Source organism: Hesperophylax consimilis, unplaced genomic scaffold (genome assembly GCF_061612785.1).
Source record: "Hesperophylax consimilis isolate HC1 unplaced genomic scaffold, BYU_Hcon_1.0 scaffold_32, whole genome shotgun sequence".
Taxonomy (NCBI): Eukaryota; Metazoa; Arthropoda; class Insecta; order Trichoptera; family Limnephilidae; genus Hesperophylax; species Hesperophylax consimilis.
Genome location: NW_028301262.1, coordinates 1,500,481 through 1,527,448, shown reverse-complemented (window position 1 = coordinate 1,527,448; position 26,968 = coordinate 1,500,481). Strand labels below are relative to the sequence as shown.

The 26,968-nt window shown below is 36.4% G+C and overlaps 1 protein-coding gene across 1 annotated transcript; it reads left to right on the top strand.

The window, feature by feature from the left end:
* The first annotated feature begins 16,855 nt into the window (after positions 1 to 16,855).
* LOC149409271 (salivary endonuclease-like) lies at positions 16,856 to 26,184 on the top strand. Its single transcript, XM_089649983.1, has 5 exons — positions 16,856 to 17,147; positions 18,413 to 18,707; positions 19,646 to 19,899; positions 23,645 to 23,800; positions 25,372 to 26,184. The coding sequence occupies exons 1-5, from the start codon at positions 16,941 to 16,943 to the stop codon at positions 25,621 to 25,623; spliced, it is 1,164 nt and encodes a 387-aa protein (XP_089506109.1). The 5' UTR covers positions 16,856 to 16,940; the 3' UTR covers positions 25,624 to 26,184.
* Positions 26,185 to 26,968: the final 784 nt, after the last annotated feature.

Below are 26,968 nucleotides of genomic sequence, written 5' to 3'. Positions count from 1 at the left end.
AATTAGAAAATATGGGTATCAAAGACAAAGAACTACAACTATTAAAAAGCTACATGAGCGACAGAACACAACAAGTCAAAATTAATAACTATACTAGCAAACCACTGCCGATTACACACGGAGTTCCACAAGAAAGCATACTAGGGCCCGTTCTTTTCATAATTTACATAAATGAACTTTGCAGCATGAAAATAGATGGAGAAATAATTAGTTACGCAGACGACACAGTTTTATTATTTAAATCTAAGGATTGGAATAAGGTTTATAACATAGCGAATCTAGGAATCACGCAAGTGAAAAAATGGTTGGACTCAAATACACTCACACTAAACATATCGAAAACAAAATTCACAACGTACAGCATAACTAACACAGGACAGCCAAAAAACAATACAAACACCATAAAAATACACGAATGCATAAACACCAACATCTGCGATTGCCCCCCTCTAGAAAAAACAGAACAAATAAAGTATCTAGGAATCCTAATTGACCATAATCTTAGATGGACACATCACATCAAACAAATCACAAATAGACTCCTCAGAACAATACACATTTTCCTAAACATAAGAAACATATATAAAATAAAACAATTGAAAACAATATATTATGCACTATGCCAATCAATAATAGAATATGGAATAATTGCTTGGGGAGGAGCAACAAACGCAGCTATCGCTCAAATAGAAATCGCACAGAAAACGATATTAAAAGTAATACTCAAAAAACATAAACTAACCGACACAGACCAAATATTTAAAAGCTGTGACGTACTTGATATACGCCAATTATATGTTAAAACACTACTAAACTACATTTTCGACCAAAAAAACAAACCCCAACAAACACAAAATATCACTAATAGACCGGTCAGACAAGCGTACAAGGAAAACATAAAAACTCCGACGGTAAACACTACCTTTGGACAAAGACACCATAAATACCACGCTATTAAAGCATTCAACAGTCTTCCACTTGAAACAAAAATTGAGGAAAATAAAAATAAATTCAAACACAAAATAAAAAAATGGATTAAAGAACAAAAAGACAATATTACCAAAATACTATAACATAAAAGAATAAAACATATACACGCAACACAAAAAAAAAATATATAAAACACGCAACACGCACAAACACATATATCATTATAAATGCCGATTTACATTCTCTTTTGATATTTTTCTTTTAGTGTTATAATTATATTTTAATTTTTAATCTTTATTTTTTATTTTAAATTTATCTTTATTTTAATGTTGTTTTTCTTTTATTTTTTTTAAATGTATAAATTCTTAAATTATAAAATGGGGGCCTCAGCACGGGTAAACAACCCAGTGAGGCCAACATTACTAAATTGAAATATGAAATATTGTAAAAAAAATGTATCAACAATAAAAAAAAAAAAAAAAAAAAAATAGTCACTTTAACGATACTATTCACAAGAAATGTAGGAGAACGGAAAAAGAAAAAAAATACACTAGCAGATTTCGTAGCGAAACTACGAAAGCGAATGTTTGGAACTTTCTAAATGGAAATATGAGAACGCAAAAAACTGTCAAATAATATTGTGATCACGTGAAGCTAGTTGGGCGAACACGCAAGATGAGCGTGTGGCGTGTGCCGCGATTTCGCAGTTTCTAAGGGCTGTCGTTAATTTAAAAAATACATTTGAAAAAATTTATTTACTTATGTAATAGCAAATTCAAGGTTTTTTTACAGTTTGTAGATTATAGTACAAACAGTGGTATCTAATACGAAGAAACAACGGTAATTTTTGGAGATCGTCGGCATCGGTTAATACGCACTTTTTTTTGAAAAAATCTTTTGATTCACTAAATGTAATTAAGGTAGATCAAAGGATTAAAAAAAAGCGTATTAATCGATGCCAGCGATCTCCAAAATTTACCGAAAAAAATATAGCTGTCGTCTCAATGTAAAACTAGTATTTTTATTATTCTCTAGATTTTATGGCCGGGTTAAATTTTCCCTAATGGAAAACTAAACCCTGCCATACACTTTTCCACAAATAACAATCTAGTCAATCCACAATATGCAAGTGCATTATATGAGCATAACAAATTCAAGACAATACAAGAACAACACGTCAACTCACCAGAGCTCAAATGGGAAAATAATTCACCGACTGCAGATATTTTCATATCAGAGGGTTCGTCTCGATAGAACTCCTAACAGGGCCTATAAATCCTACTGATCCCTCCATATAAATATTTAAAAAATCTTTCGTAATCCTACATGTATTTAAAATGACTGTCTTTTGCATTTTGATATATAAATTTTTTGGCAGATCTAATACGCCTAAATTTTTTATGAGACAGCTAGGTATAATATATTATTATTAGTATATTATAGTAAAGATATTCTTTTATGTAGATACACTGTATACTTATGATTTCGTGAATCATAATTAATGTTAAAGTTTTAAAGCCAAAAACATTAACAGCAAAGTAATTAACAATCAACTAAATCTAAATAAAGTCCTATACTTAGGTTGTTCCCCATTGACAAAGAACATTTACTTCGCAATCCTCAGTGTAACCTTCCTTCAATTACTTGGGCGCAGTCAAAAGCTCTAGCTGTATTGATAACTAACTAACTAACTAACTAACCATCACGCCGTTTCCCCGCAGGGGTAGGCAGAGAGGACGGACCGCCAAACAACTCGGTCTTGGCACACACTCCTTGCCTCATTCACATGCATACATCGTCTCATACATACTAACTAGCCATCACGCCGTTTCCCCGCAGGGGTAGGCAGAGAGGACGGACCGCCAAACAACTCGGTCTTGGCACACACTCCTTGCCTCATTCACATGCATACATCGTCTCATACATACTAACTAGCCATCACGCCGTTTCCCCGCAGGGGTAGGCAGAGAGGACGGACCGCCAAACAACTCGGTCTTGGCACACACTCCTTGCCTCATTCACATGCATACATCGTCTCATACATACTAACTAGCCATCACGCCGTTTCCCCGCAGGGGTAGGCAGAGAGGACGGACCGCCAAACAACTCGGTCTTGGTACACACTCCTTGCCTCATTCACATGCATACATCGTCTCATACATACTAACTAGCCATCACGCCGTTTCCCCGCAGGGGTAGGCAGAGAGGACGGACCGCCAAACAACTCGGTCTTGGTACACACTCCTTGCCTCATTCACATGCATACATCGTCTCATACATACTAACTAGCCATCACGCCGTTTCCCCGCAGGGGTAGGCAGAGAGGACGGACCGCCAAACAACTCGGTCTTGGCACACACTCCTTGCCTCATTCACATTCATACAACGTCTCACACATACTCTTCTATTGTTCTGACTCTTGACATGGCCCGACTCAAGTATCTGATTCACTTGGTCGTGCCATGTCAAGAGTCAGAACAATAGAAGAAGAAGTAACTCTTCTATTGTTCTGACTCTTGACATGGCCCGACTCAAGTATCTGATTCACTTGGTCGTGCCATGTCAAGAGTCAGAACAATAGAAGAAGAAGTAACTCTTCTATTGTTCTGACTCTTGACATGGCCCGACTCAAGTATCTGATTCACTTGGTCGTGCCATGTCTTCCTCGGGCGTCCCCGACTTCTGCTACCATTCACATTTGCATAATAAATTATATATACGAATTGTTTATAATTCGTAATTTCATCTCTAGATTAAAAAAAACACAGCCCTGAATTTTGAATGTAATTTGATACTCGCTTTTAAATAATAAAAAAAACTGCTCGGTTTCCGGTCTAACGGTTTAATACATATTTTCTAAGATTGTTAAACTTTTGTGAGATTTCTATTGACTATTGATACAATACGAGGGTCATTATTTTTTTTAAATCCGGTAGGTACCTACCAATGGTACTATGTTACCAAACGTAGCGAACCACTTGGTACGAACTATGGCAAGGATGTTAATTAATCAATCATTGGTTCCTGGGGTGGCGGTGCCCACGCCGTCTCCCAATTTGAAGGAGATGGGGAAGAGTTACATAAGGAAGAACTTGGCTATTCAGATCTGATAACCAAAAACGTTTAAAGTCATTTCAATTTGTCTGGCGGGTTTGGGTAGCGCCGTCCCGAGAACCATTTATTAACGAACACCTCTGCTAAAAGTCACTCCAAAGGCCAGGTTCACGCTTCGACACAACCCATTGGCCTCCGAATTGTTAGTCTAAAAAATTGTCCTTCACATCCGAATTATTTTTGTACAAAAGTTTTAAATCTGAAGTGGTGTACTAAATCTATATATAAATATAACTTTTAAACTACACGTTTAAACGTAATATAAAAAAAAAACTTTTATATTAAGTATATTACTTATTGTTATTATTATTCTCTTAATATTATCTATTCATTGTCCTTATTATTATCTACTTAACTTACGTATTATAATAAGTACTTAACTACATAATTATTTATTATTATTATTTAATCATAATCTACTTAATTTACTCTCCATTACAAAATTGTTATTTATTATTTATTTACTGATCCTCTGTTATTATTTACCTAAATTTGCTTAACTATACTATAAATGTACTGCTCAACTGAAATTTGATTTTGTGTTTATATATATTTTTTTAATTCCATTATTGTAAAGCTGCACATCTCGATACAGGAATGCCCTAATGAGATGTGCAGCTCATATCTGTTATGTAATTAATTAGTTGCAACCACTGAGAGCAGGCAGACCGACATCATTCGTATTAGGGGACTACTCTACAAACGATAAAATAGAATCTAACCGTATCCATGATCGTTATGAAAAAGACCGTGACCTCTTAGACTAAAAGAGTCTAACATATTTTCATTTAGATGAAGGTGAAAAATTTATATATATTTTTTTAATTAGGAATGTTTTTATTTGACCCATGAAACGAAACTATTTGGGAAACGCTTCAAGAAACTATGCCTAACTTAGTAAAATTATCCACCAATTTAAGAAAACGTGTAGAAAGGGATAGAACAATTGCTTGAAATAACTGTCGGACGGATGATGCTTTTTGAGGTTGTTCCTTCAGCATCCCAAAAACTTGTTTTTATCTGTGACAAACTTCATGATGGTCACAATAGTACAAGTTAATAGGCACGCCTAGCGGCATAAATCATTTAGAAGTATTATCGGTGGATGTAACAGTATAAGGTACACTTATACTTATGAAACTGAAGAAATGTGTCGAATTACTTTTTGCACGTGTGTACCATCTAGTACAAGTACTTTTATTCTGTTTGAACTTGGTTTGAACCGAATCTTTGAGCTAAAGAGGTGATTGTCATTACGAGTATAAATCTTATACTTATGAGCTCAAGTATTTTAAGTTAGTTTAATGGGCACAAAGTTGTTTATTTATGTTTTGAGTACTGGTGTAACTATACTGTTAATACCATTGATGCCGGCATAAACAAGACACATTTTCTCATATAAATCGTTAAATGGTCAAAAATGCAGTTATACTGTTATATCCGCCCATCAAAGAAATATATTATTTGTTCTTTTGCTCATTCTGTTTTCATTTATTTTGCAATTATTTTTGTTTTTAAATAAATATTTCATAGTTTGTAATATAAATAATTTACGAATTTTAAATAATATTGTTCAGGAATTATTGTAAATATTATTGTTTTAATATCTTTCTCTATAAAAATTGCGTTACAATATGCATACCAAAATGTACGGGTAAATTATATCTTTTAAAATTTTTGTAAATTAAATTTTGCAGGGTAAGTTTCTTCAAGTAAGTAAAGTAAATCACTGTTCTCTTGCAAATATTATTTTTATTTTCTTAGCTAATTATTATAGTTTTAAACTATGGGTTACTATAAAATTATTATGTTTTGTAGCATTAAAATTGTATATTACGACTATCATTAATAAAATACATCATTAGGCTAGCTTTACACTTGTACATTTTTTCGTAAGTTTACGACTTCTTGCCAATGGGCACATTGGATTTTCAAAATGCAATATGCCCATTGGCTAGAAGTCGTAAATTTACGAAAAAACTTACAAGTTTAAAGCTAGCCTTATGTTTACTATTGCTTGTTGCTAAGAGATCAATAGGTAATTATACCTTTGCTGAAGTCGACTTTTCCTCGATAAATATGTAATTTTACTGTCGCTTGAATGATTTGGTTGAAGTATAAAGAGGATTGTTCTGTTAATACTTGATCAAAAAAATTAAATCAACCTAATAGGAACTTGAAATATTTACATCAATAAAGTGTTATAAAAAAATGATTGTGTTGTTTATATACATATTGTATGGTAGAAAGAAGAAAAACAAATTTTACTCCCAAATCTGATCAATGTGATGTATTGGTTAGGTAAGTATCAACCAACATAAATATATATTTTTAAGATCCATATAGAGGAGGCCCTCAGGAAAATGATGTCATCTCTGGGGATGCTGTGTAGGGTATCTATTTGAGGAAAGGAAGTTCGGGGAAGGAAAAGGGTATGAGGGGAGGGTAGGTGCCTAGGATTAGGTGCGTCCAGGAATGACGAACACAATATAAATCCGCTTCAAGGCAGCATTTTTTAACAATATTTTGGTTTATCATCTAAAGTAAATTGAACTCCAGTGGTTTAGTAATTAGTTATAATACTGTTCATGGATTTCATTGTTTCATCCCATAATGTAATGAAATACTAAAAAATGTCTGCATATTCCACTTAAAACCGTCAAAAAGTGGGCTTCCGTGGTTTATCCCTAGACAGTTGATCCCTCGATAGTTGATCCTCTACAGTTGATCCCTTGATAGTTGATCCCTCGATAGTTGATAGCAATAGTTGACCCCCGAAAGGTGATCCTCCGATAGTTGATCCTTCGATATTTGATCGCTAACAGTTGAATCCGGACATGATCCCCCGATAGTTGATCTCACAATAGTTGATCGTCAACAGTTGACCCCTGACAGTTGATCCCTCGATAGTTGATAGCCATTAGTTGATCCCTCGATGGTTTATCCTCGACAGTATGTCCTTCGATAGTTGATTGCCAACAGTGGACCCCCGACAGTTGATCCCTCAATATTTGATCCTTCGATAGTTGATCCCTGACAGTTCATCCCTTGATAGTTGATCCCCGACAGTCGATCCTTTGATAATATATCGCCAAGAGTTGACCAACGACAGTTGATCCCTCGATAGTTGATTGCCCAACAGTTGACCCTAGACATTTGATTCCTCGATAGTTGATCTCTCGACAGTTGATCATCCGACAGTTGATCCCTCGTTAGTTAACCTCCAGAAAAGTTGAATGAATTGAAAAAAAAACCCCCGGGGCCTATGCCATCTTTGGGGATGCTGTGTAGAGAAATGGAGGAAAGGAAGTTCTGCTCAGGAAAAGGATCAGAATCTGGGGGTCAATGTGTCCGGGAGTGACGGACGTATAAATCCATCCCTTCCACTGATTGTGCCCAGGCCGTTCGCCCGGGCACAATCTATAGCTGGGGCGTTGGTTATCCAAAAAATGGTATGGGAAAATTCTTTAATAAGAAGATTTATGTTGTGGTGAGTGTTCCTCTCATTGTTCACGGTTTTAATGTACAGAATGTCTACTATTATATATTATATCTACCTATTAAATGTAGGTGTTTTGTAATTTTATGTTCATAGTTGTGAGTTTTGAAAAAGGGCGATGCCTTAAAAATGGTCACCAACACTTTAACTCAACGAAACAGATGCAAACGCCGCCCGCAGGGCCTAGCAGCAAAAACCCGCGGAGCGGGTTTTTAACTGCTAGTTTGCTTTCCTTTGTTTGTTTGTACACGTCTTTGTTTCTGCTTTGTTTGTTTGTATACGCCCAATTAGGGCTTTTACATATGATAAAATTAAAAATAATTAAACAATTGAAGAGATAACACAATTAAAAATAATACCAAGCATAAAAATTTTTAACTTAAAAACAACAAACAGGGTAAAATATAGGATGCTAAAAAATATATATGTTCAATAAAGTATATCTATACGAATACGAATACTGTCAACGAATTCACAGCGAAAAAATATCCAATTTACTAGTGCCATCTGGCGACAAGAATATGTCTTATTCCAACGGAAGATTCCTACTTACCGTAAGGTTGAAAGTATGCTTTAGGTACATGGAATACCTCTCTATGAAACGCATTATTTGAAACCACGAGGGCGGTTTATATACAACGTATATTTTGGGAACAGTCCTCAATCTATCGTGTATATCGAATTGCCAAATGTCTTCAAATCATACCGTAGATATATGTTTTGATATATATTTAAAACGGCACAACATATATGTATATAGCTGTGAGGGGGTAGTTTTTAAGGGTGATTTAAACAAAATGGCTGGAAAAAAAAAGGTGTATATAATTTGGCTCAAAGTATGCCTTTCACATATCTATATATATTAGGGTGTATCGATTTTTAACTTTTTTTTTGTTTTCAAATTCCAAGTTGAGAAAAAGTTGCTACTAGGTACCACAACTTCCCACAAAAAGTTTTGGATTTAAAAAAAAATGTTTAGGTCTCCCGCACAAGGCTTAAAGTTTTAATTTTTTTCAAAAAATATAAAAAAAAAATTTAAATTTAAAAAAATAAAATCGTAATTTTTGTGTTCTGAACTCATTTTATGCCTTCTGTAAGAAAATTAAAATTGATTCCGGTGGTTTAAACTTAAAAAAATCATGGTTCATATATTTACACAAAATTACAAAATTTCATAAAAATTAACAAACTTTAGGGCTTGTGCGGGAGACCTAAAATCCATTTTTTATAAAAAAAAATCGTTTCTTACTTATTTTTATGCCCTAATATTACTGTTTTTTAACTTGGAATAAACACAAAAGTTACGATTTTATTTTAAAAAAATTGGATATTTTTTGAAAAAAATTAAAACTTTAGGCCTTGTGCGGGAGACCTAAACATTTTTTTAAAAATCCAAAACTTTTTGTGGTAAGTTGTGGTACCTAGTAGCAACTTTTTCTCAACTTGGAATATGAAAACAAAAAAAAGTTAAAAATCGATACACCCTAATATATATACATAATTCTTATATACATACAGTAAAAATATATACCACATATATACTATATATATAATTTGTTTTATACCTGAAAAAATATAGTTGGACGGTGTAAAATGTATTTTTTTTTTTTTTTTATAGTGAATACCTCACAAGAGTCCCAACTGCTCCCGTCTGGAGCCAGTGAGACTATGGCATCCCCGATTGGGGGATGTTGTGAGGCTGAAGGTAAGTGGGGAAGGGAAAGAGGAATGTGGGGAAGTACCTGGCTATTCAGATCTAGTCACTAAACACGGCTAAAGCCATTTGGAGCAACGTTTCAATTCTGAATGGTGGTCTTGCACCAGGGCGATACTGGTAGTATCTTCCACCCGCGGGTAGGTTCGAACCCGCGACCTTCGGAATGGCAGTCCAATGCGTTACCACTGGACTATGCCGGCCGTGTATGAGAAAGGTGTTGAAAGAAACTAATGTTATTTGCTATTACTGTTGTTTATTGCAAAAGTACAAAAGGTTATAACATGTCATAAAATGTAGTATAAAAACTAAGTACAAAATGTTGCTGATTACTTTCCATATGACATGAGTGGCAGTTTTCTTGTTCTACTGCAAATTTACTGACTTGTTTAAGTATTCGTCCCTTCATCTTGGCTTCAAAACCTTAAATCAAAGTTATGTATAGTATTTACATAGGCATAGTGAAAATTTTATAAATGTTATTACAGTTAACAAATGAAAGTTCAATTTAATATGGTAGACAGTATGATAAAGACGTTATTTAGAAACATTATAACTCAAAATAGTCGAAAAAAGCTTACTTAAATTCTAATCCTTTGCAGAGGTTTTGTACTGGCTCTTGGTCTCGAACGTAGGTAGCTCTTTACGGTCTTCCAGTCTGGCACTGATAAAACCATCTCTTTCGATCAGCCCACATACTCGCTTCGAAGCATCTGTGACTTCCTTGACAATTCGTGCCACCGCTTAAGTGTGAGAAGAAATTCTAAATTCAACCCTTCCACTTCTACCAGTTTCCGCAATTGACTCCAACTCTTCTAAGCTCATATCAGTAACAAAAGGGGTTCGGCTACTGAAGTGGATTGCCAGTCAATCATATCTATATAGTCTTTGGCATCAAAATTGATCTGAGGGGGTTTAAATACCCTTACCCCTTTCCTTACGGTTGAGCGAGCTTTCTGGATTCTCTTATAAGCCAAGGCTCTGATATGTTTTCGTTCATCGAACAGCATAGCTATCAAAACATGCTCTGGGTGAGCCATGAAAGCATTTATCTGTAACGTTGCATGGACGACTTTTCTTAGCTCATATTCCAAGTAATTGCTGAAAAGAATCATTTAAAAAAAATGAATGGAAGCTTGCGGGATTTGGGGATTGCACTTAATTGAGAACCATGATGGTATGTAGACCTTCATTATGAACTCTGCAAGCTTTTTTAGCTGAGGGGTCGGATCATCGGTGGCTACATACAAACGAAGGACTCGATTTGCCAGAGTAAGCCACCTGACGTGCGAGATGTTGCCGGGGTTTCGTTTGGCCAACTCTTCTGTAATAGAATAGTCTTCCATATTAAATTGAAATTTCATTTGGGAACTGTAATAACATTTATAAAATTTTCACTAGGCCTATGTAAATACTATATATAACTTTGATTTAAGGTTTTGAAGCCAAGATGAAAGGACGAATACTTAAACAAGTCAGCAAATTTGCAGTAGAACAAGAAAACTGCCACTCATGTCGTATGTAAAGTAATCAGCAACATTTTGTACTTAGTTTTTAAACTACATTTTATGACATGTTATAACCTTTTATACTTTTGTAATAAACAACAGTAATAGCAAATAACATCAGTTTCTTTCAACACCTTTCTCATACAATTTACACCGTCCAACTATCTTTTTTCAGGTATAAAACATATTATATATATATATAGTATATATGTGCTATATATTTTTAGTGTATGTATATAAGAATTATGTTTATATATATTGTCTCATTTTATGCCTTCTGTAAGAAAAGTACAATTAATTCCGGTGGCTTAAACTTTAAAAAAACATGGTTCATATATGTACACAAAATTACAAAATTTCATCAAAATTAACAAACTTTAGGGCTTGTGCGGGAGACCAAAATACCATATTTTATAAAAAAAAACCGTTTCTTACTTATTTTTATGCCCTAATATTACTGTTTTTTAACTTGGAATAAACACAAAAGTTATGAATTTATTTTTTTAAATTTAAAAAAAATTGATATTTTTTGAAAAAAATTAAAACTTTAGGCCTTGTGCGGGAGACCTACACATTTTTTTAAAAATCCAAAAAAAATTGTGGTAAGTTGTGGTACCTAGTAGCAACTTTATTTCAACTTGGAATTTGAAAACAAAAAAAAAGTTAAAAATCGATACACCCTATTGCCTACAGATATCATGTTTATTTTTCTAAAACATAATTTATCCAACCCACAGTTGTTACGGTTTCCTAACCTAACCTAACCAAAATCGTCATGAGGCTATCTTGAAACCAAACCTTCAGGTCTTATCGATTTATTAAAGATGCTTTCCGATGTACGTCCGTTTCTAAATAAAATCCAAATGGAATATTTGTGAACGTATCCGAAAACCAAAAACTATTTTCTAAAGGTGATAAAGTACGCTTTTAAATTTTAAATATTGGAAATAAACATAATTTTCGTGATATGAAAATTATGAAATCAAACATAAAAAAGTTTTAATAGGTTCGCCTATTTTCTTGTAAACTTTGAACTAATATGAAAAAAAAAATTCATCAGACAAATATTTTATTTGTATCTCATTTTTTTGTGATTTTATGTAAAAATAAATAAAACAAAATTTAATAAATTTTTCTCAAATTGCTGTCGGAACCTTTGGTTTCATAGAAGTGTTCATTTTAATTCTTCTATTCGACTATGGAATCTCTAATAATTGTGGTATTTTGTGACGAGGAAGGTAAATGGGAGGAAAAGGATATGGGATAAATGAAGGTGGGGATGTACTTGGCTGTTCCGAGCTGGTCGCCAAACACGACCAAAGCGATTTCAAGAAACAATTTAAATTCTGATTTCAGAAGTGGCTAAAGTCAATACAATTTATATATTTATTTATTGGATGATTTTTATAGCGCCGCTTTTGCGAAATATCACCTCAGGGGCGCTGTACAGTTAATGCAGATATTACAAAAAAATATATAAATATTACAAATTGAAATTGAAATTAAGTTAAATAAAATGAAGTACAGAAACAGGTGACACGGAGATGGAGAATCTGCTGCAAAAATCCTATGTGGTGAGGAAACTGGACCAGCTGCTGCAGCGAGAGAGTCCACCGCGTCCACCAACAGTGTCAGCACGAGGTTCGTCATCCTTCCAGGTATGTGTCTGCTGCTAATAGAGCGCTGACACAATGTCCTCTCATGGATTCCAGACCTTGGCAGCACCGCTGTGACATTCGACGAAGGTAGAGGATGGAGACTCTGCAGCAAGAATCCAACGTGGTGAGGAAACTGGACCAGCTGCTGCAGCGAGAGAGTCCACCGCGTCCACCAACAGTTTCAGCACGAGGTTCGTCATCCTTCCAGGTATATGTCTGCTGCTAATAGAGCGCTGACACAATGTCTTCTCATGGATTCCAGACCTTGGCAGCACCGTTGTGACATTCCATACAAGCAACGTTTCGAGTCTAAATTGTTGTCTTTCACCGGAACGACACTGAAAGTATCTACCGCACTGCAAATAAACTATACGCGGTCACAAAGAGAACCAAAAAAAAATTTAATCTTTTAATTTTATTTTTACTTTTTCTAATTTTTTTGCAACTGAGGGGAGCTTATGTTAAAATTGGGGACAAATTCACGCTACGACGCACTATAGAATACATTAAACCGTTGCTAAAAGCCCCCTTACAATTTGATTTTAAAACTTCTGAGAACTTGATTTACTCGAAAAGGAAAGCTGTAATAAAAAGACATTCCACAAAACCGACTGCAAATGTGATGTAGATTTATCAGTTTCCTAATTGTACTATAAGTTTCCGAATACCGTGTATTATGATATTGAGGTTGTAACCTTTTTTATGAAAATGTATTGAATAAATAAAGAGAGAAAAAATAGGTTTTCGATTACTAAGATTCACAATAAAACAAACCAAATGAGAAAGTTGAATAAAATCCACTCCACAACATATTTTGATAACAAAGATAACAAATTTTCCAAACAAAACATATAAAACTGCTACAATATTAATTTACATCATTGTGAATCCGACTTCCATGGTTTCAAAATCAAAAATAAACTAAAATCACTTTTTTGTAAAAGTCTAAATATCCGCCTTTTAGTTTTCGAAACATATCAATTTTCAAAACGGTTCACGGTGAAGCAGAAAAAATAGGGACAAAGAATTGTGTAATTTTTTTTGGCCTTTTTGGTGGCGTGTAATGCATACGAAGTTCCTGAGACTGTCAAGGCTCTCGGCTGGCACACTCTGGACTTCCAACAACTGCCGACTCTGAAAAATACCATTATTCAGGATGAAGTTGTTTCGAGAGGTCAGTTGCTCTATATGACATTATATTAAAACTAGCTAAAGTCCCCAGGGTTGAACGGTTTTTATTATAATTTAATAAGCAGGCAGCATCCTGTTGATTCACTCATATCAGATTACACAATAAATTTAACAGTAATTGAGTTATTTCAATTTAAAATAAGTTAACCAATTCTTATCTCCAAATAAGAATTGAACAGAGCTTTAAATAGGTTTATATTGGTAGAATGGAGGACATATTTTTGAAGTTTGTTCCATGCTTCCAATGCTTCAATGCTAGCAATATTTCAAGGTATACGCTGACTACGAGTGCCCAATAAAATTTAACACTTTCCCGACATAATTACTAATTCCTGATGATCTCAAACTGTGCCCGTGGTATTGTTCTCAGGTGCAAAGCTTTCACGTAGAACAAATTTCACTCCGTTTCATTTTTACACTCAAAATAAATATGACATATTTCTCAAAATATCCCACTGGTTAGGTTAGGTTAGGTTAAGTTAGGTTAGGTTAGGTTAGGTAGCATAGTAAACTTGTAAAAATAATTACATCATTAGAAATCAACATGGCCGCTTATAATTTGTTAATAAATGTCTATCTCAAGCTATTTTCTGTTTTTTTCCATGTTTTTCTTTTATTGTTTCAACTAAAATGAAGCATAATACGTTTGCCCCAAGGTAAGTTCATAATTACTTCTCATACCGTCGAGATTTGGCTTAATTTGACAATTTTAGCGGAAAAACAGTGAGGGCACTGCTAGACGGCAAGTTCCTATTTCAAATCCCCGCAGTAATGTAACTAAGCAATACAAACAAAATAAAGCAAGAATAAGAAAATATGTTTTTTAATCTCAGATTAATTTGATAAATGATATTATTGCTACGAGTATATTTAATTTTATCAGATTGGATTAATGATTAAAATTGGAGATATCCGACATTGGTAATACGGGGATTAGTCTAATCATTGATTGTTTGTTAAATTAATACCAAAAATACTTGTATTATTTATTTACGAGGTGACGTGGTCCCGGCGTTGCACGGGGTTTTGACTGGTGTGTAGTAAAGTTTGTAGGTTGTTAGAGTTTTAGTCTACCTGGCAACTTGGTCAATTTTGAATTCCTCAGCACAAACAACTAGTACCGGTAGATTAAATTTGTTCGCTTTTTAAAGGTCTCATAGAGATCGTTGTACCTCTCTTACCGTCAAAAAGAAAAAACTCCAAGCTTTAAATTCAAATATCGACATTAACCACCGAATAATTAAAATTCACACCTCTATCAAATCAAAGGTTCCGACAGCAATTTGATAAAAAACGGAGGTGGCCATAATTTATTTATTTATTAATTTAAACGCCTTGATTAGCTTTTACATAATAAATAATTTACTGCATAATACAGTGACAACAGAAGGTTTTTATTTTTAAAACATCAACACAAAAATAACAATTTTTTTAAGTTCACAACATATCTACAAGAAAACATCAAACATACGCAATCACTCTTTAAATATGCTACATAAAAATGTCATTCAGGTATCTCTTGAACACAGGCAAACTTATATTAAATAATGAATTTGTTTCCAAGTGTGTGAAAGCGATAAATAGGTGCATGTATGTGATAGTTTGTACTAAAGTTATTGTTGCAGAATAATATATTTTGCCTTGTTGCTCGAGTAGTTACTCTGAAATCTATGTATATAAATCTATGTTCACAACAGTCTAGTTTGGAGTTAATAATCTTAAATAAAACAGTTAGGTCATTTATTTTTCTTCTGTTTTCTAGGGAATGTATTTTAAGTATATTTAGTAATTTGATTGAATATTCAATTTTATTTTATTATCAGTAATTTTAGATCAGTATTTCGACGAGAAAACTTAAGGCAAACCATTTTTTTTTTTTCAAATTTTCATTAAAAATTTGAATATTTCATAAACTGTATTTATCTAGTAATTGAATATGAAAATGTATTTCATCACCTTTCAAAAACAGTTTTTAGTTTACGAATACATTTAGAAATATATAGTAGTACATACAAATTCTCTGACTTTCTGACAGCGTCTTTTAGAGATACCTATAATGCCAAAGGCCTTGGACATTAATACAGTTTCTTGAACAAAGTATTTCAAATTATGAGCTTGGAACTTTATTCCAAGTCTTCGGCCCAGATACTCCGAAAGCGCGATCTCAAACTTAGTTTTTGGCTTGCGCTTAGGTTCCCTTAGTCGGCCTATAGCTGATGACGTTGTGATCTAAACTTAAACTGTCTCAGACCAGTGTTCTCCAGGACGCATGGTTCAGAGATATAGGGCCATTTCATTGTACTGGATTCTTTCAGGGCATTTGATCCACTTAGTTGTTCTAAAATGTGCGATTATTTAGAGACCCCGGTTATGAGCCGTGCTGCTGTATTAAACATTGTTTGAAGTTCGTCCGTTTGATATTTTGGAAGGCTGGCATAAATTTCGTTGCAGTAATCGAGACGTGAGACTTCGCAAGAGTTGATGAGTAGTTTTGTTACCTCTGTAGGAAGGTTTCTTCGGACAGACTATAGTTGTTAGTTGCGCGTGAGGTTAATTGAATAGCCTGTGCCTGTACTGTAAAATGTGTACCCTTCACCCCCCCCCTTTTTTCCCCTTGACCCGGGCCAAACGACAAGGAACATTATTATCGTTGCATTTTGGTCTCCGCGAACATTGTCGTGTCATTTTTTGTTAATATCCGAAAATGGTTAAACTCGGCTGTGATTATTTGGAACATCACATCGTCCAGTGAAACATTTTACCCGTCACAGTGAATGTCACTATTTTTATGTTATGTGAACAAGGCAAACTGATAGGTGTAAAAGGAACCATCGGCTACGGAGGACGAGACCTAGGGGCAAGTCTTTGGCCTTTACCACTCTTTTCCTCTCTTGTAAACACTATAAGGCAAATTTAATTAGTTTTGTTATTTTGTTAAGTCTTTATCACACTTCCCGCAACCTCCGCACAATTGCGAACGAAAGATCTTGTGCACCACCAGTTGTCTTCGATACTATTTATTTGACTTTTAAGCCAAATGTCCGAATCTAAATTGACACCGAGAAGTTTGACTGTTGTTTTAGGTATAATATCGCTGCCGGAAATAAAAATAGGTGAATCTTTTATGAAATGTTGACGTTCATTTCCACCATCCAGCACAATTTGTATTGGATTATATGAGGGAACTTGAGAGGTTACGAAGGAATTTCACAAAAATCACATCTCCAGGGCAACTAACGATTTTTTTTGGTCATAAGTATCCGAAAATCTCCTACTTTAGCGAGAAAGGCCTTAATTTAATCAGATGATCAAGTGTGGAATTAATTATGTATATATTTTCTGTTTTAGCCTCCTGTTCAGTGACTGTGTCGTCTCTGACAGAACCACAGCCCGTGTACGCGACTGGTGGAGCCCTGCTGGCCCCCTCGGGCAACTCTGGCAGTATCGCCTTCTCCGACGGACAGGTGGTCACCATGGCTTGCCCCAGTAGTACCTTGAGCCATTCCTCAACGACCAGCAAGCCAGTGGAAGCCGTGAGTAGTTTTCTTTTGGTTTATTATGTATGTTAATAGAGATGATGTCAGATGCCAGATGATGTCATACTATGCACAATAATATCATTGTACAATTTAAGCGAATCATTTATCTTCTTAGGATCTATACGAAAGATAGCTTTAAGAGTATCTTATCGATGACCATATCATTATACCCGCGCAGGGGTCGGTGGTGGTCAGAAGAGTTCATAACTCCCGGCTGGGGTCAACGGCCATCAAAAGGAGAACAGACAAAAGAAGGCAAAGGGCAGCAGCACTGAGGGGACATTTCTCCATCAATGGACATTTCTCCATCAATGGACATTTCTACAACCGAGAGACGTCCTTCTTCACCCCTTTCCTACGGCAGCCAGATGTCTGTGTGGGTCACCTCGCTGGTCTCCACCCAGGAGGTCATCAACCTCATGCTGGACAAGTATAAAGTATACTCCAATGCTCAGCGGTTTCCCTTGTTCGTCGTCAGGGATAATGGAGAGCAGCGACGTTTGAAGGATTATAAATACCCTCTGCTGGTGCGGGTGCAATTGGATCCGCATGAAGACAACTCCAGACTATTTGTGATGGATGCTGACAAAACAGGAGAGGTTTCTTCCGAAGATGCTCAGTTCTTTAATTTGTCTATATATGAGTGTGAATCTATTCTCCACATATACGGTAAAATAGAGCAATTAAAAGAGAGATTTTTCAAGGACACTCATTGAGTCCCCTTTAGTTTTGCTAAGCATTGAAACCTCTAGCTAAAATTTTAATTATAAGCAAGTTTGGAATAAAAATTAAGGTTATACAAGGGAAAGTAGTACAATTTCGAAATGAATTCAATTGAATTCCTAATCAATGTTAGAATATTGCAAGTTTTTAACTAAATTAAGATATTATGTCCGAATGTAGTTATTTCATATCGTATTAGGGATTGCGCTAATGATAGATGATATATTTACTATGTTTAATAATACATTCGTTTATACTAATAGTTTATCAGGAAACCTACCAATACCTTAAGAAAATTTGTTTCGAGGTTGTGAGTACATTCCTGTTTACTAAATGTTTATAAGTTTAAACCTATCAAAGAAATTCCGTTCTTAAACGATTTACAATTAATTTAGTTTTCTTAATAAATTAGCAAAACTCATATTTCTACATGAACCTAATACCTAATACAGAGCTTTTGTACTAGCGTTTGGTCTAGGGCTGACCTTGCTTGTAGCATCAACCCCCAAACTAGCTTAACTCAATGTTATTTTCAGAATCTCGTCTGCACCGGAGGAACTTCTTTCTCGGCGTCGAGCTGGCTCTCCGGCACGATTGGTTTCTCCACTGTGGCCTGTACAGCACACTCCAAGCCCACCGAGGCCAGGGGGGGCAACTGCGTGGACGGAGGTACCATCATCACTGTGGGTCTGGCCGCCGCAGGCAAGGCGCACACCATCATGACTATCTGCTTCCACGAGACCAAAGCCGAGGTGTTCTATGTGCTTTACGACCAGAACCCTGATAACGCTAAATACATGTCTGGTGTAGATAGACCTCTCACCTTCTCACGTGAGTTAAAAAATCATATTTTTGCATTAGTCTACACATAGTCTACGTCATCTTTGGGGATGATGTGTGGGTTTTTTTTTAACCGGAATATGAGTTGAGTGATTGGCATTCAAATTTGGTGCACTCATTAAAAATAATCCATACCTCCAAATATTAATACTGATACGTATAAACTGATTATGGTGTTTTATAGCCAAAGAATTTACCTATATTTTACTGTTTATTTTGAATTGTTAGAATTTATAAAAAAGTATTAAGAGATCTGAAATGCAAACTCGGCATAATATGCCAAAAATTGTTGCTCATTTGCATGAAAAAAAGTCGACCCAATCGAAAACAAGGTTATCTTACTCTCTTTTCTTGGGCCAGCTAGTAGCAAATTTACAAATATATAGACTGGAGTCAATACCGCTTCTACCTAAGCCAAATCCTATTAAATAGTACCGGCATTCACTTAGAATATTAACTGTTAACGAACGGAATCAATTGATCACGCCTTAGCTAAGGATTGTGTATACGATTTCTTTCAGTTCCAAGAACTTAGTTTGTTCACCCCCACTCAATAATAACTAAGGATATAATTAAAAAGCTGTACAAATTGACAGCGGATCCGAGACCTCAGAGGCCGCGCTAAAAGTAGCGGCTTTTGTCTACCGACTTTCGGAATCATACTCTGACCATGCTCGCAAATATCGCTATCTGACCATAGATGACAGATTTCGTCAATATGGTATTGAAATAGGGCTTAGAATAGACCTCCAGAGACGCTTTTGGAGACGGTCTGTTCTCTTTGGCCCAAACCTTGCCAGACCCGGAACAGCTGATTTTATAAAATCTCAATAGGAAACTAGGTTTTCGCAGACCTCACAAAGTCTTCGAGTTTGCCTTTTTCCCACAATGTGAACCTTTTCAAATGACTTTGTCTTCTTTGTTCATAGAGGGCATCTACTTCCCCGGCCTGAGCGTGAACACGTTGTATACCCAGGACTCACAGAAAGCCGCGTTTGACACGATCCTTGGCTCTGGGGCCGCCGAAAAGTACATCAATACTACCCACTTCCTTACTCGAGGACACCTCGCCGCCAAGACCGACTTTGTATTCTCTCCGGCGCAGAGAGCTACCTTTACATTTGTGAACGTGGCCCCGCAGTGGGCACCGTTCAACAAAGACAACTGGAACACTCTGGAAAAGGTAATCTTCTTAAAATCTTCTTGTATCCAAGATGGAACATTACGTTACCTATTTTGTTGGGTTGAAATTTCAATTCATTAACGATAAATTTGTATATCAACGTGAATCATTTGTAATTTAACTAAACAAAAAAAATCGCTTTTTACCTACTGTTGTCGTCGGCTGTACAGTATAAATAAGCCCGAGGCAGCCAGCAGTCATTTTGAAGGTACACCCACCCTGTCCCACCCCGGTATAGGTGACTTATGGTCACCCCTTCGGAGCTCTCGCATGAATCTAATTTTTTTGAATAAACGGCTCTACAATTTATATAAATGAAGCTAGGCCTTCAAAGTCCCCGCATACGGTGTTATGAAGCGGTATGCAAGCGCTTACAAGTACTAAACTAAGGACAACACAGAAAAATAAACAACAAAACAATCAAGTTCAAGTGTCAGGCAGATAGTTGGTGGAGGGGACCCACACTCCAGTACCTGTAAACACATAAAAGTAAAGTAAACAATAGAGTGACGGGGGAGTTTCGCCGAACCACGACTGGCAGTCCTGTTGAGAAATTGGTGGTGGTTGGGGCGACTGGTGCAGGTCAGGACTTCCACACCCCTTAGCCGACCACCCGGTGGTGCCCTGAAGATAAGTATTGGAAAAAGAGGGATAAAACCCTAAAGAACCTAGGGGAAAGAAGCGTCAGGAGGTCGGAGGCAGGGTGGAGGTTACCCCAGCCCGCACAGTCACCCCTCTGACCACCAACGCTCATCAGGGGTGGCGCAGGTGATTGGCGGAGTCCCCCGGTAAGAAAGAATAATAAGAAGCTCCAGTCGTGCATGCGGGGACGAGGCCCGTTATCCAACCCCTAATGGGGAAAATAAACAAAACAAAACAGACAACGGAGTTCAGTTCTCGCCTGTAAACTCGTTGCTGTTACTAAAAAAAAAGAAAAGAAAACCGGAAAAAATACATGTAAAAAGAAGAGAAAATAAGAGGAAAAATAATAATATAAAAACAATAATCAATCCAAAAAGTGCCACATAAGGGCAACGGTAAATAAGTAAAAACAAAAGTAAAAGTGTAAAAATAAGATCTGCATGGTCTGTAAAGAGGACAGTAAGTATTGAATAAGATAACAAAGTAAAGTAAGAGAGATAATTAGTAAACACAAATATATAAGAGTGCTTACAGTGTCTGTAAAAAGAAAAACAGTGTGTTAACCTTGACAGGGAAAAAGAAACATATGAAGAGAAAACAGAAAATAAGAATTAAAAAGTACAAGACAAGTTAATTAAAAAAACAAAATATAAACGAATGGAAATCATCTGCAACAGCTGGTACAGTAAGAAAAAGAAATAAGATAAGAATAATAAAATAAGAAAAACAGAATAGCATATACAATAATGAAAGAGTTGCAAAAGAATAAGTCATGGCGCAGGAGCAGTACACCGGGAGTTCCCAATTATTACACTAGTCAACGACTCTAAGCACAGGCCATCTCTCAACCCAGATCCTAGTAAACTTCCTCAAACATTCGAAATTCACACTGTTAGAAACAAGATCGGTGTTCCACACCGGTCTAATGGGGACATTCAGACCTTCTATCATTTCGTCTCTTGCATCCTTCAAAATCTCACAGTGCCACAGAATGTGCTCGGCCGACTGGTAATTATTGCCACAAGCGCAATTGGGGTGGGTGGACAGGGCAAAGCTGTGAAGCCTTCCCCTGAATTCCCCATGTCCTGAAAGGAGCTGCGTAACGTGATGGTCCAGTTTGAGGAAGGCCCCTTCCATTCTGAGTTTAACTGAAGGGAAGAAGGAGAAGGTCCATCTTCCCTTGCTCGACCTATCCCAACGGACCTGCCACTCTTTGAGCGACAGGTCCCTCATCGTTCGGAGCAGTCCTGGGAGAGTTCCTGGTCCACCCGGTGTCAGGACGACACCAAGGTGGTTGGCCGGGGATCCACGGATTAATCGCTGCTTCGCTAACACCTCCCTAATTTCTAGATCGATTGGTAATATACCAGCCAGCAGTCAGTCAGTCATCAATCCGCCGTCAGTTAACAAGGCACAACGAGTCGCGCTTCTCTTACTCGCGCGTTAGGACAATATTCTTGGCTCCGCCCGGCCCAACTATGGACTCGATCGGGACATCATCATAGCGCCTTGGCCACCGTCCCTGGCCAGCGCTACATCGGATCCTAGCGCCCTGGTTCCAGCGCATCTGACCAGCGCTTCATCCATGCACCATGACCACTACGAGGTCACGCAGCATCCTCACTGGTCTACGCACCTCCCGCTCAACCGCCTACAAGGTCCACCGCACCTTCGGCCTTCCCGTCAGCACTGGAGTACCTGAAGACCCACGTTCTTCGCCAGTGCCTGACCGTCTTCGAGTACCGGTCACCAGCGCCCGGCGTCGACTCACTGACCCGCGCTTGACCAGCCATCACATCCAGCATCCGGTGAATTCAACATCAGTCCTACGTCAACTCTCATCACGGCAAACTGACTCAATAAACACTGTGACCTTCATGACACGTCTTTCATTTCGTGCCTCTCGCCAGATCCCCAAAAAACAATTTTTATACTATAGCAAAAAGGCCAAAATTATTTTTATAAATTATGTTCATTATCCAAAATCACGATTAAATATTATTATTTAATAGCCTATATTTGATCATTTAAAACACAAATAAATAAAGTAGGACATATCCGTACTAGATATTTTCTATACCTTTTGGTCAAAAACTTTTTTTTTTCGGTTAGGTTGGGTATTTTGTCAAATATAAATTTATTTTTTGCATAAAAAAGGCCACGCAGCAGTTCCTCTTATTGAAAATAGAGCTTTTGGTCGAAGAACCGACTCGTTCTCATGTGACAATTTAATGTTAACAGTGTACGAACGTTTGCGCGCGTTTACCGTATATCAAAACTTTTCACTGGTGCCGACGGGATTAATGACACAGTTCCTCGGAGCATCTTCCATCGAAATACTGGTATAACAAGTACAGATTTTTTTCCACCTGACGCTTATGCTTCAAAGATAGCAATTCGTTTGTTAAGATGGGGAATGTGTCAAACGCACCGCCCGTTTCTGCAGATGTTTGAAGGCCGCAGTCATTTTCCCTCACGTAACATTAAAGATTAAGTTATTTTTATTTCATATGTGCGATTGTGGGAAATGAACTCGTCACAAAGCAAGCACGCTCTGTTTAAATCACACCCACCAAACATGCCATTTTTACGCTATCTAAAAAATACACTTTATTCAAAGAATAATCTTAAGCTGCCATCCATCATTAAAGATTTTAATTCTATTATTGATAATTCTATATAATCTCCTTAATTTGTTAAAAAACAACAATATTGTCCGGTCTCAAACCATTCGCTGTTTTAAATAAGGTATAAATTAAACATATCAGCAATTAAAAGAGGGGTTAACGGCCTCCCTCGTTGAGTGGTTACGATCATTTAATGTAATGTCATTAATTTGTGTTCACAACTAATTCATTAATAATAATGTACAGCACTAACTGAAGTCTCCGGCGTTGCCCGGGCTTGCTATACCAAATCTAATAAGTAACACAGACAACAGACAACAGAAGCATATTGTACGAAACAAAGTTAATATACTAAAAAATGTGGTTCCAAGGATTTTTTTTTAACAAAATTTGAAGAATTAGTTAAAAAACCGCAAAAATTTAAAAACGTTAATCTCGCAAGTAATCTTTTGACTTCGTTAATTACAACGTTTTAGAACTTGAGACTGCGTATTGGGGCCACAAACGCAAGGACTAAGGTCTACACCGGCACCTGGGGCATCCTTCAACTGAAGGACAACAGTGGAACTGCAAGGAACCTTTACCTCAGTCCTTCAGGAAGTAAGATCCCTGTGCCACTGTGGTACTACAAGGTAAGATATTACATAGTACAACTGTATATTTATATATATATATATATATATATATATATATATATATATATATATATATATATATATATATATTTTATATTAACTCCACACAGGAGGCCCTGAAGAAAATAATTTCCCTCAGGGCCTATGTCATCTTTGGGGATGCTGTGTGGAGGGTCTTTTTGTGGAGAGGAAGGAGTGGACATGGCTCTTGAAGAGTCCCAAGTTGTAGGAGGGAGGAAACACAGAGGCCGGCAGTTCGTTCCACAGCTGAACAAATCGTAGAAGCGACCCGTTCTCATGTGACAAGTGTCAACTGTGTACAAATGTTGGGCACGCGTTTGGCGTGTATCCCGACTACGCACCGGTGCCGAAGGGATCAATGACGCTAGTTCCTGTCTAATTATCTTAATATATAAAAATCACGTGTCACTGCGTTCGTACACCTAGGGTGTATCGATTTTTAACTCTTTTTTTGTTTTCAAATTCCAAGTTGAAAAAAAGTTGCTACTAGGTACCACAACTTACCACAAAAAGTTTATTACTGTTTTTTAACTTGGAATAAACACAAGAGTTACGATTTTAATTATTTAAATTATAAAAAAAAATTATATTTTTTGAAAAAAATTAAAACTTTAGGCCTTGTGCGGGAGACCTAAACATTTTTTTAAAAATCCAAAACTTTTTGTGGTATGTTGTGGTACCTAGTAGCAACTTTTTTTCAACTTGGAATTTGAAAACAAAAAAAAAGTTAAAAATCGATACACCCTAGTACACACTAATCTATGAAATCGTCAAATTGATTTTAATGAAATTTTGTGAACGTGTATAGTTGGTTCTAACTTGAAAGATATGACAGTTTTAGACCTGATAGTTGGCTTTGTTATCAGGATTTAAAAAAAAAATTAGCTTCAATTTTTTTTTCTACAGATTGCTTTGAAATTTTGACACAACGTTGCATTCGCGTTACGCGTATGTTGTTTTAAAATAAAGATGTCACCGTAAAAAACACGATTAAAAAAACAGCGTAATCTTTTGGACAGATATGCTATTAAACAAAATGAATAAGTATAAAAGTTGGATATAAAGCAACACGCGCTATTGTTTTTCTATTCGCACAGACAGAATGAGCCACAGCAACGCCTAGCGGGGTACAGATGTTGTACGAGGTATTGAGTTATTTTATTATAGCCTTCTTGTAACTTTATCCCGTACTGTTGAACACATCTACAACTTCTGTGAATTTCACAGTGTGAAAGCATCGCCAATAGCATGCAATTTTGGTACAAGCAACTTTCTAAATGACCGAGTCTTGATATTGCTGTTTCATTGAGTTATGTTATTACAGCCTTCTTGTGACTTTATTTCGTGTAGTCGAACATATCAAATCCACAAATTCTGTGAAAGCATTTCCAATAGTAATCTAGATAGAAGGAACAATCTAATTGACTGAGTCCTGATATTGTTGGTCTTCATTAGCACCTGTCTTCGAAGATTAAACACTGTGTAAATTACAGTCTATTGACTATGAAATATTTCACATCACATTAAAAGCTACTTATAATTTGCAGGTAGTACACGAGCCCAGCACCGGCAAGGCCACCGCCTTCCTGGGACTGAACAACCCGCACGTGACTCTTGCCGAGGCGCGAGCTCTGGCGTTCTGCACCGACCGGTGCGCCGGCAACACCGCATTCAGTTGGCTCAACTGGCAGAACACCAACGTGGGCATGGGCTTCAGTATCTGCTGCAATATCGCGGACTTCAGAGCGGTCGTCACCCGCCTGCCCGCCTTCACCGCTAACGGCGGACTTTTCTCCTAGACGTCTGTGCAACCTGACTTCAGATTTTTGCAACCTAACCTAAGCGTTTTACAACTCAAACTAAGATTTATGCAATCTAACTTAATATTTGTGTAACACGACCTAACCTAACTCCAACTCCAACTGGTAGAATACCGACGAAGGTATAATCTTCAGCATCCGGTGCATAATCAACTAACTCAGACATAAGGCTGCTCGCCTTTACCGCTAACGGCACACTTTATCTCGTAGACCTTATCTCGTTCAACCGGACCTAAGGTTTGTGCAATCTAACCTAAGATTTGTGCAACCCAACCTAATCAAACTCTACTTCCAACTGGCAGAATTCTTACGTGGGTATTCAGCATTCACAGTAATATCGCCGAAATCAGTCACTGGGTTGCTCGACTTCAACGCTGTCATTGGACTCTTATAGTGGACATCTGCGCAACCTGACCTAAAGTTTGAACAACCTAACCTAAAATTACATTTTTAAGACTTTTTCTACTACAAATTCTAACATTGACCACCTGATCTGATATCACTGTTAATATTTTTTATAATCTTGCATTCTAAACAATAAAAAGCTATTTCATAAAGATATGTTTTATTCTAAAACATAATTTATCCAACCTACAGTTGTTACTGTTACCCAACCTAACCTAACCCTTCAGGCCTCTGGCTTATTTACGATATAATAGCTGAGATTTGAGAAAAAATTGTGAAACTTTGTGTTTTTTTTATTATTTTTTTTTTATAAAAAATGAGATACCATTAATATATTTGTCTGATTTTTTTTCGTATTATGTTATTTGAGTTCAATGTTTAGACGAAAAAAGGTGAGCAATTTTTAACTTTTTAACGTTTGAGTTCAAAATTTTCATATCGCAAAAATGATCCAAATTTTTAATATTATAATATGTATTTCATCACCTTTGTAAAACAGTTTTTAGTTTTCGGATACGTTCAGAAATATTCCATTTATTTGGATTTATTACAAAGCGGAGATACGCACAAGTTCTCTTACTTTCTGACAGCATATTTAAGAAATAAAAGTGTCAATATGCTAATGGATTGAAGGGTTAAGTTAGTCAGAATTTGTTTATTTTATTAAGATAGAAATTATTTTACTGTATACAATTCTAACTTTACAGTCTAACAAAGAAATTCCGGTTTTATGACGGTCTAATTATTGCCAATCTTAGTTCTTATTACGCAATAATATATTATATAAGTAGAGATAAATGTAATACATCATAATTACCCCTCCAGGCATTGGAAGGACCAGGGCCGCCGAGAGGGCACGTTAGCCAAGTCCGAAACTTGGGGCCCGGGCCTAAGGGGGGCCCGGGACGGGGCCCGGATA